Source organism: Hydractinia symbiolongicarpus, chromosome 4, assembly GCF_029227915.1.
Source record: "Hydractinia symbiolongicarpus strain clone_291-10 chromosome 4, HSymV2.1, whole genome shotgun sequence".
Classification (NCBI taxonomy): Eukaryota; Metazoa; Cnidaria; class Hydrozoa; order Anthoathecata; family Hydractiniidae; genus Hydractinia; species Hydractinia symbiolongicarpus.
The window spans coordinates 26562210-26576752 of NC_079878.1; the positions used below are offsets into that span (position 1 = coordinate 26562210).

General features: G+C 32.4%; 1 protein-coding gene across 1 annotated transcript in view; it reads left to right on the forward strand.

Moving 5' to 3' along the window:
- Window positions 1-14543, forward strand: part of LOC130642121 (phospholipase DDHD1-like) — a 34940-nt gene that overhangs the window by 953 nt on the left and 19444 nt on the right. Inside the window, exons 2-4 of the mRNA XM_057449203.1 lie at window positions 50-192; window positions 724-848; window positions 928-967. Coding sequence (XP_057305186.1) covers window positions 50-192; window positions 724-848; window positions 928-967 — 308 coding nt within the window. The remainder of the gene's footprint in view (window positions 1-49; window positions 193-723; window positions 849-927; window positions 968-14543) is intronic.

A 14543-nucleotide genomic window follows, 5' to 3' on the forward strand; every position in this document is an offset into this window, starting at 1 on the left:
TTTGATGAATGATCTTAACAAAAATCATCATTTTAATTCTTATGTTTAGATCACTACCAGAAGAATTTCAGTCACCGCTGATAATTCCCAACAAGACAGAGAGCCAAATTAATATTGAACGTCCCACTGTACGTGGATCATTGTATGAAGTGGATATTCTAGATCGTGAATGCTCCCCTATCTACTGGAAAGGTTGGTCATCTAAAGTTTTGTAATCCTAAAAAGTTGTATTCTTTCTACAGCATAGCTAACAATCCTGAAATTCCATTAATTGGTCTGAAATTTTTTAGGGGGAATTATAATGTACCAAAAAAATCCATTTGTTGAACCCTGTTCTGGTGTTAATCCTTAAAACCACAAAAACTGTTATAACATTGTTGTAACATCAAATAATTAAAGTATTATGTATTGTTTTAACATGAAAGATGACGGAGTGTTGTCATGTTGAAAAGCATTTAAAAAAATTGGCAAATGCTGGGAAAATTTAAAAAATTAATTTAGTCTTAGAAAATTTATAAAAGAGAAAAATTTTTAGAAACCTTTTTATTATTAATCCTGGAAAATTCTGTCAATACTTTATTATTTCTTTCTCCTGTTGATTGCCAACTGAAATTATTTTTTAAAAGAATCTCAAAATCAAACCAACAGTTTTTAGCTAATTGGTTTAAAAAGTCCTGGAAAGAATATAAGTTTTTTTTTACATTGCTGCTTCTTTTTTTACAGAAAGTGCAGTTTCAATCAGAAGAGGAACATGGTTTAAAGGTAATATGCCAGGAAACCTGGAGCCTATGGATGAAAAGGAAGCAATAAAGGTTGAAGAAGGACATATTCATGTTTATCGTTTGATGGTAGGTTTTATATAACAGCTTTAACACTACATTAGCACTCATTACAGTATCTTTTCCACTACTTTCTTCTTTTGTGTAGGGCAGAGGTGCTATAGAGAGTTCTCCAGCTTCTCAGAATGGTATGTTTTTTTTTTAATTTTCTTTTATGAATAAGGCTTTCTAATGCGTTATTACTCTCTTCGTTCTACGAGAGAATGTATTGCACACTTTTTGTGTTTCCAAGCGACACAAAGTTCTATTTTTTGTCAGTTATTAAAAAATCTAAAATGATTTTAAAGCGATAGGGAAGTTCATTTCATTGGAATGTTGTCTGAACTGTCTGTTTTAAGTTGTATATAAGTTGCAATGATGAAACGATGTTTAGAACCCGTATTTGGAAAGCCTAAAAAATTTACAGCATGTCTATCTTCTAGTGAATTTATTCATGAACTATTATAACAAGCCATTTCCTGCAGATTGTCAAGCCGTCTTAAATAATTATTTGTTTGCTGTAACCCGAATTATGAAAAAAGATGTTCTGCTTAGAAAGAGTTCAGAGAGTTATTTCCTTTGTTGAGAAAATTAGGTGTGGATGAGTGGCTAGTTACGATGGTTCAGTCTATGTACAGCAATGCTAGAAGTCGTGTCAGGATTAACGATTCACTTAGTGATGAATTTAGTGTAAATGTTGGTGTACATCAGGGTTCTGTACTTAGTCCTTTGTTGTTTATTCTAGTCTTAGAAGCGCTGTCGATGGAGTTCAGAACAGGTTGTCCATGGGAGTTATTGTATGCAGATGATTTGGTTCTCATAGCAGAGTCGATGGGAGAATTAGTTAAAAAGTTTGAGAAGTGGAAGAAAGGACTAGAAGAGAAAGGGCTGAAGGTAAACACAGCAAAGTCTAAAGTCATGATAAGTAGCATTGCAGCCAAGTGTGACCTTGTAGTTGGAAAGTGGCCTTGTGGAGTTTGCAGGAAAGGGGTTGGTAGTAACTCAATTTTTTGTCAGACTTGCAAGCATTGGGTACATAAGAAGTGCAGTAGTATTAGTGGAAGGTTAAGAGCTGACATACAGTTTGTATGCAAGCGTTGCAAAGGTGAGATTATAGAGAATGAAGTATTTCCAGCTTTAATGATGTACAACAGTGGCTCGTTAGAGATAGTTAAGAACTTCTGTTACTTAGGTGATATGTTGGGCAGTGAAGGGGGTGTTGTAAGAAGTGTTACTTGCAGGATAGGTTCTGCTTGGAAAAAGTTTAGAGAGTTACTTCCTTTACTGACTAGCAGAGTCCTGTCAATTGAGGTAAAAGGTAGGTTGTATGAGGCCTGTGTAAGAAGTGTTATGTTGTACAGTAGTGAGACATGGGCAGTGAAGCAGGAAGATCTTGACCGTTTAGAAAGGAATGATATGAGAATGGTTAGGTGGATGTGTAATGCCAGTCTGAGAGACAGAAAGAGTTCAGATGAGCTAAGAAGCAGGCTAAGTCTCCGTAGAATTAAAGATGTTATCCAGATAAGAAGATTGAATTGGCTGGGGCACTTGGAAAGAATGGAGGAGGATAATTGGGTAAGAAAGTGTAGAGACTTGATAGTTCCTGGGGCAAAGCCCAGAGGCAGACCGAGAAAGACTTGGCAGGAGGTTATAAGGACAGACTTGATAGAGAGGAAGTTGAGTTTAGATCTAACACAGTCTAGATCAGATTGGAAGAGGGTCATTAATATACCCCGTCCAACCCATGCTAGCATGGAAAACAGACGTTAAGCCGAGAATGATGATGATGATGATTTTGGGTAACATAGTCTTATCAATTTAGGTAAAAGGTAGGTTGTATGAGCCCTGAGTAAGAAGTGTTATCTTGTACAGTAGCGAAACATGGGCAGTGAAGCAAGAAGATCTTGACCATTTAAAAAGGAATCATATAAGAGTGGTTAGGTGGATGTGTAACCCAGGCAACTTCAGTCTGAGAGCAGGGTAAACACTCCTCCTTAAATTCCTTGAATAACCTTAAAAAAAAAATCTCCTTAAAAGTACTTAAATATGCTTAAATAATGAAATTTTAGCTTTTCTTATTAGGGGTTACCCTGGAGAGGCAAAAAAGTTCAAATGAGTTAAGAAGCAGGCTAGTAGCTATCTGTAGCATTAAGATGTTATCCAGATAAGAAGATTGAGTTGGTTGGCACACACTACATTGTGTGCCATTTTTAGTAGCGTGTTATTTAAATAATTGAGACTGATATTGCTGCCTGACCCTGAGATTTGTATAAGTACAAGAGTGATTTAACATGAATCAGTTTAGTTTTTTGTATGATGATGCCATGTGCATTTTGAAAATGACAACACAGAAATGTAGATGTAAATATAGTAATTTTTAAGGCTAAAAGTTGAACCTTGTAATTTTTTTTTACTCTTTCGATTTTACTGAAGTATAATTTTTAGAGTCAGCACTATTTTGTAATAGGTCAGATTACAGCAAACATTATAATTATTGTAAAAATATGTGTGTGTTTTTTTCGCATGGATTTTAATATGTTTTATGTTTTTATCCCACAAGTAGTTACAAAGTTTAAAGACTCCTGCTGCAGATTTTTTTGACTACCAAAAAATTGACTTGATTGGCCGTTTTAAATTCTCTGTGGTGACAGTCACCATTGAGAATAAAATATTTATTTCAGGCACGGAAAAGGTGAAATTACATTTGCAAATTTAATAAAAACTACTTAATATTTGGTATTTTCTTAGACACAGTTTATAAAAAGACAAGTGATAGGGCTGTGAGGTTTTCTTGTTATCATTGAGCAAGTAGTATATTCTATTATATTTCCAAACAGCTAATCACTATACACAAGCTGGTTATATAAAGAAAATAAAAACAATGCTTCGTGAATAATTTTTTAATCTTTGAAATCTATGGAAGATGAACATCTTTTCTTGTAAGAATTATAATTAACAAGTCGTATCTGTAAATATATCCAGTTCACTTTTAAGGTTTAAAATTACTGTAGGCAAAGATGAGCTATGTGTACTACTGTCAGATGATAATGAAATGCCATCTACAGATTTTAGTTTGATAGCTTCCTGTGAAGGGTGTTGTTTAGTTAGGATGGTAGAATGTTTTTTTCTCATTTCCTTTTTAATGACATGTCTTGGTTTTGCTATTTTTACTTGAGTAGTATGTATTTGCAGTCCATAAGTATTCTCTGTGCTATATCCAGGGACAGGTTTAGTTGAACTGTCTAACATTACCCCATTCTTTGTATGGCTGTGCCTAAAATTTTCGGAAATTCTCCTTTCTATGTTTCTTAATCGGTTTTCTTGGAAGGCTCTTACTGTGTTATGTTTTGGTTTAAAAACCATTATCCAAACTTTGTAAGTGTACATAATGAACAGCATCATGTTATCAACAAATATCGCAATGACTACAGCAATAAAAGTTCCGTCAGTAATGTTGCTAGCACTGTAATATAGTGGAAATAAAACTGCGAATGTCAGGCTTGTGGAAAACATTGCGAAACTGATGAAACTTGTTTCGTTATAATATTGGGGAAGTTTCCTGGCACGAAATGCTTGAACTCCACAAAACATTGATAATAAGAAAACGTAGAAAATTTGACTAAAGTATACTGATGCAGTGTTACAGGTTACATGAATTGTTTGTTCCACCTTGATTTCAATCACATCAAATGGTTTAAAAATGTAATTTGTTACTAATAAAAGCAAATTTATAGATATTACAAGTACCAAGATCCATATCTCCGTTAATATTTTATTTTGCATGCTAGACAATAAAATCCGGGATTTAAAAATCCGTATTAATCTTTGTGTTTTAATAATGGTAAAAGCATAAATAAATGATAATAATACTCCTGTTGTACTAATGCGAGCAATACATACGCCTTTTGTTGGGCGACCAATAAACAAGAAGTTGGTCATTGGTAGAATTAGTAGACTGGATAACTGCAGCAGCGATATGTAAAACTGTGAGGATATAACAATTGGTGTTTTACGATATGTTATAAATGTGACAATAAAGCATGTTGCTGAGATTGTTGTAAGCACAGTTAGTGTATACATGGTAAAGGCTTGTTTACTGTTATAAGTGATGTATAAATGTCGAATTGGCATGCATGCAGTACTTTTTTCATTTGGTGTTGTGTCGAATGGACATAATGTGCAATAGTGTTTTCCGTAATCTGACTGGTAATAACCAGACTCACAAGGCACGCAACTCCAACAACACTTTTTAAAACCGTGTAGTATGGTATATAAACCAGGTAAACAGGCATCAGCACATTTAGAGACAGGGGCTACACCTTTATTTTCTGACCAGCTAATAGTAGTGTTTGTTATCTGCATTTTATCAGCTTGATTCCATGTGCCGATCTTCTTCCAAATAAGATTTTCTCCACCAGGTTGCAAAGAATATAAATGAAACATTCCCGAATTGATATTTCCTGTTTGATCAAAAGTTACAGTCTCGCCAATTAATCCTTTAAAAGTGACTTTTTGTAAGTATTTGTAAAAAAACTTTGTTCTGTCCAATATTGGTGAAATATTGCAAATATTAAATTGGCACTGGATATTTTCAGTGATATAGTTTTTGATAGCATATCCGTATGCGTATATAGCATTGCGTATGTTTCCGTTTTTTGTCAGTGGTATATCTTTCCAATATTGATCAATAGATGCATTAACTAATTTGTCTTCTTTTAATTTTAAACTGTATTTAAAAAAATTGTTTAATCCTATATTAGTTTCACTTTTGTTGTACTTTTGTTTACGAAAATGTTGCTCAAAGGATCTGTATCTTCCATTAAATGGCACCACACTTAGAAGTCCTTGTACAACTCTTTTGTCAAACTGCACAATGTTGGGATTTTTGCCTACAGATTCTGTCGTAATCCATGTTTTGTGAAATAATTTAAATTTGAGAGCAAAATCAAGAAATGATTGTGATCTAGGGCCAGAAGCCCATAGTATAATGATGTGCGAGGATATTTCCTTTTTTATTTCTTTAACTATGTTGTATACTTCACTCTCATCAATTGGATATTTAAAAAGTCTGTCAACTGCTGTGCATATTTCATTTTGTTGGAAAAGATTGTTCAGTTCTGACCTTCCTTTTCTACCATAAGTATTGTCATTAGCAACGATAGAAACATACGTCCAATTGAATTTTATGACTAGATCCAAAATAAATCTTGCTTGAAAATTATCAGGAGGTATAGTTCTCATGAATAAAGGATATACATCTTTGTTGTCAAACTGAACACTCGTTGCAGAGTAACTGATTAGAGGCATTGACAGAGGTGAGAGAAAATGGTGCACTTGCGCTGTTGTTGACGACGAAGCTGGCCCAACAAGCCCAATTACGTCATGTTTTCTTTTCAGGTTACAGCAATTATATTGATGATCATTTCTCTTATCTGTTGCATTGAGTAGAATCTCCAATAAGGCAAAGCTAGCAATTTCGACACTATTGCATGTATCATACATAACCATTTCCAATGCTGCAGGGTTTTTTAAACTTCCCAACATTTGGTTGATTTCCCGTAAAGCATGTTTTGCAACTTCCATCCATGTGAACCCACTTTTGTTATATCTCTTCTTCAATGTCAACATACCTGGAAATAATCCTACAATTGAAAATTTTGTTATGCCAGGTTTTACGTACGTTGGCACTGTTGTTTGTGTTAAATAAATATCTTTCCCTTTGCACAATTCAGTTGATGATGTGCAAGCGATACATGTCAAGATGGTAATTATCGGAACACGTCTGTATAATGTTGCTATAACCATGGCATTTTCTTTCAGTGCTCTTTCTATCTATAGGATCTTCATACCATGGAAATTAATTTTCACCCTAAAAAAAGTAAATTTGAAATGCAAAGTTTAAAAGTGAAATTTTCCTCTTTAAATTCTTTTAATTGAGAAGAAGAAAAAAGATTAATCTAGGAACGTCATTGCAATCTGTTATATTATTTGTTGCACATGGTTTTCTAATAATGCTGTATTTAATTTTTAAAATGTATCACCACCCAGTTTCCCCAACTGCATAAATCTTTAACATATCCATTGAAAGTTGAATATAACTGTGTTGCATAAGAAAATTTATATACGTTTTGTGGGAACTTTATGGATTATTTATGCACCATACATTATATTTTCCTTCTTGATTTGATATTCACCGCAGCTATAACTATTATAAACTTCAACGTGCATTGTTTTACTAACATGCATTTTCTGTGGTCAGTTAATCTATAATTTAGAGTATTAACATTCCCTACTCCTGACAACGTTTCTAAAATCGTTGGATAATTACTGACATTAATGTAGGGTAATTTATATCTCTTAAGATTTTTTAGAATTATGTTCTTACTTGGTGGGGTTTCTGTTGTGCCATCATAATTTCATTATTCAGGAAACGTTAATCTCTTTTCTACGTTTTATAGTCTATTTTAATAATTAGGAACCACACAATTTCAATACAAATATAGCACTGCTGATAATTACAGAGAAACAACTTCCACAGTTATTTCCTTAATTTTTATCAGTCACCTAAGTTTTGATGATAACCTTTTCCAGTTTCAGCAACAAATTGTTTGTCAAACTATAATTAACACAGTCTTGCCATTAAAAAGGCTAACCACTGCATTGGATCATCCATTTTAGATATTGACAGATATTTTAATTTGCAATTAAGAAGCTAAATGAGTTTAAGAAATGTTGGCATGCTAATATCAAGATATTCAAATTTTAACATTTTTATTTTTCTAGCATTTTTACTCAAATTTCTGTTGTAGTTTCCTAAAATTTTAAACAAGTAAAAAAAAAAGTGTTGCAAAAATAAAAAGACATTAAAATTTACCATTTAAACTTAAGTATGTTGCTCCGTTTTAGTGAATGTATGTGGTGTGTTTTAATTCGTTTCCCTATATGAAATAAGACTTAATCTGACACTACTTTATTGTCTCAACTATGTTTTTATGTAGTTGCACCTGTAGTAACGCCATCTATGAAATACCTTATTACCTTATGTCTTTATATTTGTTTTTATAACTAACTCAAATGTTTGCGTAGTATTTACATTAATAATTGTGTGTTTATTATTGTTGTGATTTGCACATCCAGAGTAAGAAGAGGGGTCGTCAGTAAATAATTCTTTTTATCATCCATAAAAATTAAAATTTCTTGTAACAAACAGGTGCTAAACTAGATATTTATAAGAATAATTAAAATTCCATTTATTGTAGATTGTATTAACTTAAATATGCTCCAGATAATTAGCAAGATTTGGTAAATTTATGAAGAAGAAGATTTCACAGTTCAATAAAAATATTTTGAGATGAAACTAGCCCAATCAAGATCAGTTTAGAAATATTATCCTATGCTTAAAAAGACACATTTACCCTCTTGAACAATAGGAAAACTAATTTTTCTGGGTTAATGAGAGCATTCAAAACATTAAAGAGGAAAGAATGTCCTAATAATGATCACATGAGCAAAGAACAACAGAAGTAACCGACCCAAAAAGGCGGTTAGTATTCTGACCGCATTTGTTTGTGATCCATCGTAATTTTACCCACCTTATTAGAGTAAACCTAAATGAATTTCGTATCAGGTATAAGTATGTTTTATATAGACGGTATGTTGTTCGATCAACCAACAAAATCATGCTGAGTTTTGTTGCATTTTTAATCAGTAAAAAAACAACTGCCTCATGTTTTGATGTAGACTAATCTTTGTAATGCAAGTTTTTTAACTGAGCTATAAAATTGAACTCTTGTTTTGATATGGGCGTACATCAGGATTTAAGGTGGAAATATGTGTCATGAAAAAAATTGCAAAACCAAATGAAACTTTATTTTTATGATTTTGTTCAAGTTTTGTATGTGCGAGGTAAATGCTTGAATTCAAGAAAATATTAACAATATTATGTTTAAGGTGTTTGGGAATAAATGTTGCTGATGTAAAGTTACAGTGAATATGAGTATTTTTTGGTTTTAACATTCAGTTTCTAACATTAACTGGTTAATCAATGCAATTTTGCTATTCCTTGGTTTCCATTGGTTCCAAGCAGGGCCAGTACTAAAATAAACTACTATAACAAAACATTTGAAAAAAGAAAGGTTAAAAATGTTCTGGGTCGGATAAAGTAAATGTCTAAATTTAATTAAACATCTTGCTAAATAAAAATACTGCTAAGCCTCTATCTTTATTACTTATAATTAACGTGTTTAATCAACTAAAGAAAATGCTCTTTGTATTAAAAATAACGAAAGACCAAATGAACAAGCTGCAAAATGGTTAAATAAAACGAAAAGACAACAGAAGCGAATTTTTTCGAGTTAAACTGGTAGATTTTCGCAAACATCTTTCTTGTCAATCTAAATTTTATCTGTTTTATCAGGAAATAATGCTTTTTTTGCATGTCTGCTTTTCAAAGTCACGTTCCTAAACTGTTGTGTCTGAAAAAAAATTAACTTTAAAATACTAACCTGTTATGAGAGGACTTCTTTACCTTGGTAGAGTTTAAATTTAAGGTTTTTGGTGAGAAACTGATCAAAGCCTTCTTCATCTTGATGATGTGACGAAATGAAAACTATTTATACTTTTAATTGCCATAAAAGAACAATAAGGATTGACTGCAAGATACAAATGAAATACTGCCATTATCAACTTCTGAAATAGTTTTATTGTAACTTTGTGACTACCCTCTGCATGTCTTAATTCAATACCAATCTATATTTAGACATTTTTTTGTCACGAGACCCTCCACACACCCCGGGAGTCATATTCTTTGAAATTTTCAGACATTTGTCAAAATTTCACCTGGAATGTATACTAATTTTAGAAAGTTCAAGATTTATAAATAAAGCAAAAAGAAAACGATTGAAATGTAATTAAATTGATTATGATTTTGATTTAATAAAAGTGATAAAAACCAAACTTTTGGTTACACCACTTTTATTTTTTGTCCTGTCCAGAAGTTTCGGATAGGACAAGAATTTTCACGTTAATTATTTAAATCATAAAGTGATCCCCAAGAATAAACCGTAACATTTTTCTTAAAGGAAAACTCATTGAAAATGAAACTTATACTTATACTAAAAAAATGTACTTTGATGTTTTTTCAACAGATTACGGAAATTTCTATGATTTTTAACTAGTTGATAAGACCCGTGGAAAAATCCAAAAAAAGGAATAACAAAGACCCATCAAGACCCGTTGATGCATAAGGATTTTTTTTTCAATTTTTTTAGCCGTTTCCTCTATTATGTGGAGCTTGAAACGCTGCTGAAATGTATAGAATGGCGCAGTACAAGTGCTTAAAAATTTTGCTGTTTTTCAGAAATTTGCAAACTTGTCGCCTTAGTCCGCATAGAGCTTGAAACGCTGATCAAGAAAATGTATAAGATCATGTACTTATGACGAACAGTTACAGAGATATTGGGGTTTAAAGGTTTTTTTATGACGTCATCAACCCGTTTTTCGAAACGGATGGGTTGACCCAACATTAGAAAATTGGTCTAATTTTAATTCTAGGTCAGCTACCTCAGTTTTTCCAACCGTTTACAAGTTAGTTAGCCTCAGACTTAAAAGCGCAATGCAATGGCTTCACTATTCTTATTTAATCAATTGACGTCAGCCCAAATGAATGACGTCGTGGCGTAACGTCTAGGTGGTTAACAAATGAGACTTTTTTTCAGCGGCATTAAAGGAATATGAACACATCCACTATGCCTGTCACAGACACTTTGTATTATTTTAGTCCAACATCTGCAAATTGAGCTATTTTAAGTGTCTTTGAATGAACGAGTATAAAGCTCCCTGTTAAGAAAGGAGTTGAATTCGTTTTTCGAAGTAGTAAAGGTTCACCATTTCTTAATATTTTAGTAGGATAAGCTTGCGTAATGGATTTCAATTTAAGGTTATTTCGCACAACTTTCATGGACTGCTTATTTCTTATTATTGACGAAAATGTCAGCCACTAAAAATGCCAGAACTCTGTTAATAACATTGTATTTCGCCTACCAGACGAAATATCCAGTTACACTTTAATTAATCTTTGTGTTTCAATAATAGTAAAAGCACAAAAAAATGATAAATGGAGAACGTTTCGATTTAAAGAGTGTAAAAACCGGTGATGATTGTAGACCGGACATTAGTGCTCGTATAAAATAAAACGGCCAACAGGCATTTTTTGACGTAAGGGTTTTTGACCCCACTGCCTCGAGGTACAACAACCAAACTTTACAGCAATCTTTCATTTCAAACGAGAACGAGAAGAAAAGAAATTACAATCGTAGAATTTTGAGTGTTGATAATGGCAGTTTCACGCCGCTTATATTCTCAATTCACAGAAGCATGGGTCGCGAATGCATCACTTTTTACAGTCGGCTTTCGGAAATGATAGCGGATAAGAAGAACATACCCATTTCAACTGCAGTCACACATATACGCACAAAACTTTGTTTTCCTCTGTTGAGATCTGGTTTAAAATGTTTAAGAGGATCGAGAAGTTTATATAAAAAGTTCGATGTAGGAGATGATATTGTGGTTGATCATGAAATTTCAAAGTTGAACTGTTAAATCGTTAGGTAGGAATATGTTGTGTTATGTAGTAAATTAGTCCCTTGTAATTATATAATGTTCTAGTTATTGTTGTAAAATTAAAAAAATTAAAAAAATATTATACACAAAGTCAGTTGAAAAAAAATAAAATAAAATAAATGATAATAATACTCCTGTTGTACTAATGCGAGCAATACATGCGCCTTTTGTTGGGCGGCCAATAAACAAAAAATTAGTCATTGGTAGAATTAGTAGACTGGATAACTGCAGCAGCGATATGTAAAAATGTGAGGATATAACAATTGGTGTTTTACGATATGTTATAAATGTGACAATAAAGCATGTTGCTGATATTGTTGTAAGCACAATTAGTATATATCCACTCTTGTTGCTATCATAAAGTCAGGTACACACCAGTGCGAATAACGTTTTCTTATGGTAATTCGTATGTGATTCGTATGCAATAAGAATTATGTTTTTTGGTGTGAACAGTACCCTTATTCATATATTATCATATTTATATCAAAATTTTTTAATATTTTTTCATTCGAATAACATGCGATTTGCGAATATCAAAGCCACACCGCTTGATCTTTCATCATCTATTACCTAAATGTTTTGTTTTACGAAGTTTTAACGAGTAAAGAATTGCTGTGATATTTATGTTGAAGAAAACGAAGCACAGATCGAAAAGATGGTCAAACAAAAAAGAAGGGGAAGCTCTTTTTAAAGAAGTCGTAAGATCGCTGTCTTTAGCCTAATTTCCTTCAGCAAAATGGTGTACGCACTCTTCGATTCTCTTTGAAGAATTAATTTTGTTGTTAAATGTTGCGTAGGGCGAATTTATGTTCTGTTTATTGTGAACGAAGTTTAGAAATGTACTGCATATTTTTATTTTTGTAATTTTTCATTTGCATGCATCAGGATTAAGTATTAACATAATAACGTTATTCGCATTGATGTGAATCTAACATAACGGATGTATAAATGTATGGTGGATGTATAAATGTATGGCATTTTGTCGTATCAGTTAAACTTATTTAATTATTGCAAATATTTTTTCCGTGTTATGATCGGTGATAACCACACGACACTCGACGTGTATAGTATTGTAGTGTCAACAGTGTCCGTGTTTTACAATGTTGCTAATTGCACAACATAGGCTGCTGTACCATGTAGGCTGTAGACGTGGGTTGTTGTACAAAGTAGTTAGGACAATGTGGGTTGTTGTTAAAAGTAGTTTGGACAATGTGGGTTACTTTACCAAGTAGTTTGCACTATTTGTTGTTGAACAAAGAAGTTTTTGTATAGCTTAGACAATGTGGGAAGCTGTAAAAGGGAGCAATGTGGGTTACTTTACCAAGTAGTTTCCACTGTGGGTTGTATAAAGTAGTATGCAAAACGCGAGTTGTTGTACAAAGTATATTCTGTAATGTTGAATAAAACTGTCTGTTGTGTCTTTAGTTGTGGCTACTTGAAACGTGAATGTCTTTAACCAATGTTTGTCCTTATTGTGATGGCCGTAGTACAAATTCTTAAATATCATTATTCCATCATTTTCTGTAAATTGGTTTAATTACAAATATACCGTTTTGAAATTAAAAGTTTCTAAAGATAAGACTTTACTTTCGTTTTCTTCTCGTCTCGCAAACATTTTGTGACGCATTCCGAGAAAATTTGTCTTGCCAATTAGTGAACAATTTAGTGAAATTTTTTGGTTAAGAGTGGGAAAATTTTCTTCAGGTGTAGAATACCCACTAAAATTTCAATCTGATCACGAAATTACTGTACCTAGTTTACACTAGATGAAAAAAGAATACCCACTGAAATTTCAATCTGATCATGAAATTACTGTACCTAGTTTACACTAGATGAAAAAAGAATATCCACTGAAATTTCAATCTGATCACGAAATTACTGTACCTAGTTTACACTAGATGAAAAAAGAATATCCGCTGAAATTTCAATCTGATCACGAAATTACTGTACCTAGTTTACACTAGATGAAAAAAGAATATCCACTGAAATTTCAATCTGATCACGAAATTACTGTACCTAGTTTACACTAGATGAAAAAAGAATATCCGCTGAAATTTCAATCTGATCACGAAATTACTGTACCTAGTTTACACTAGATGAAAAAAGAATACCCATTTAAATTTCAATCTGATCACGAAATTACTGTACCTAGTTTACAGTAGATGAAAAAAGAATATCCACTGGAATTTCAATCTGATCACGAAATTACTGTACCTAGTTTACACTAGATAAAAAAAGAATACCCATTGAAATTTCAATCTGATCACGAAATTACTGTACCTAGTTTACACTAGATGAAAAAAGAATACCCATTTAAATTTCAATCTGATCACGAAATTACTGTACCTAGTTTACAGTAGATGAAAAAAGAATATCCACTGAAATTTCAATCTGATCACGAAATTACTGTACCTAGTTTACACTAGATGAAAAAAAAATACCCACTGAAATTTCAATCTGATCATGAAATTACTGTACCTAGTTTACACTAGATGAAAAAAGAATATCCACTGAAATTTCAAATTGGGTCACGAAATTACTGTACCTAGTTTACACTAAATGAAAAAAGAATACCCACTGAAATTTTAATATGACCACGAAATTACTGTACCTGGTTTACACTAGATAAAAAAAGAATATCCACCGATATTTCAAATTGGGCACGAAATTACTGTACCTAGTTTACACTAAATGAAAAAAGATTACCCACTGAAATTTTAATATGACCACGAATTTACTGTACCTGGTTTACACTAGATGAAAAGAGTATTTTTATTATTATTACCATTACACAACTTGCATTCCTCTCTTTAAATTCTATGACAGTTTTGGGCTTCATTTTAAACTTTCGTTTTCCAAACTTCTGTCACGAATATGTCTTAATGTACTACTTTCGACAAGGTTAAAATAAGATTTATTTCGTCTATTTAAATTAAGTACAAATGGATAACTACTGGACATAAATTTGTGGAACTTTAGAAAAGCTTAAAGCGGGGAAATGTCATTTTGTAATAGCTTCGAACACCTGAACATTTGAAAAGGTTGATAAAGCTTTGTTAATATGAAAGCTGGTGTCTTTTTTTATATATATTTTATATTTTATAT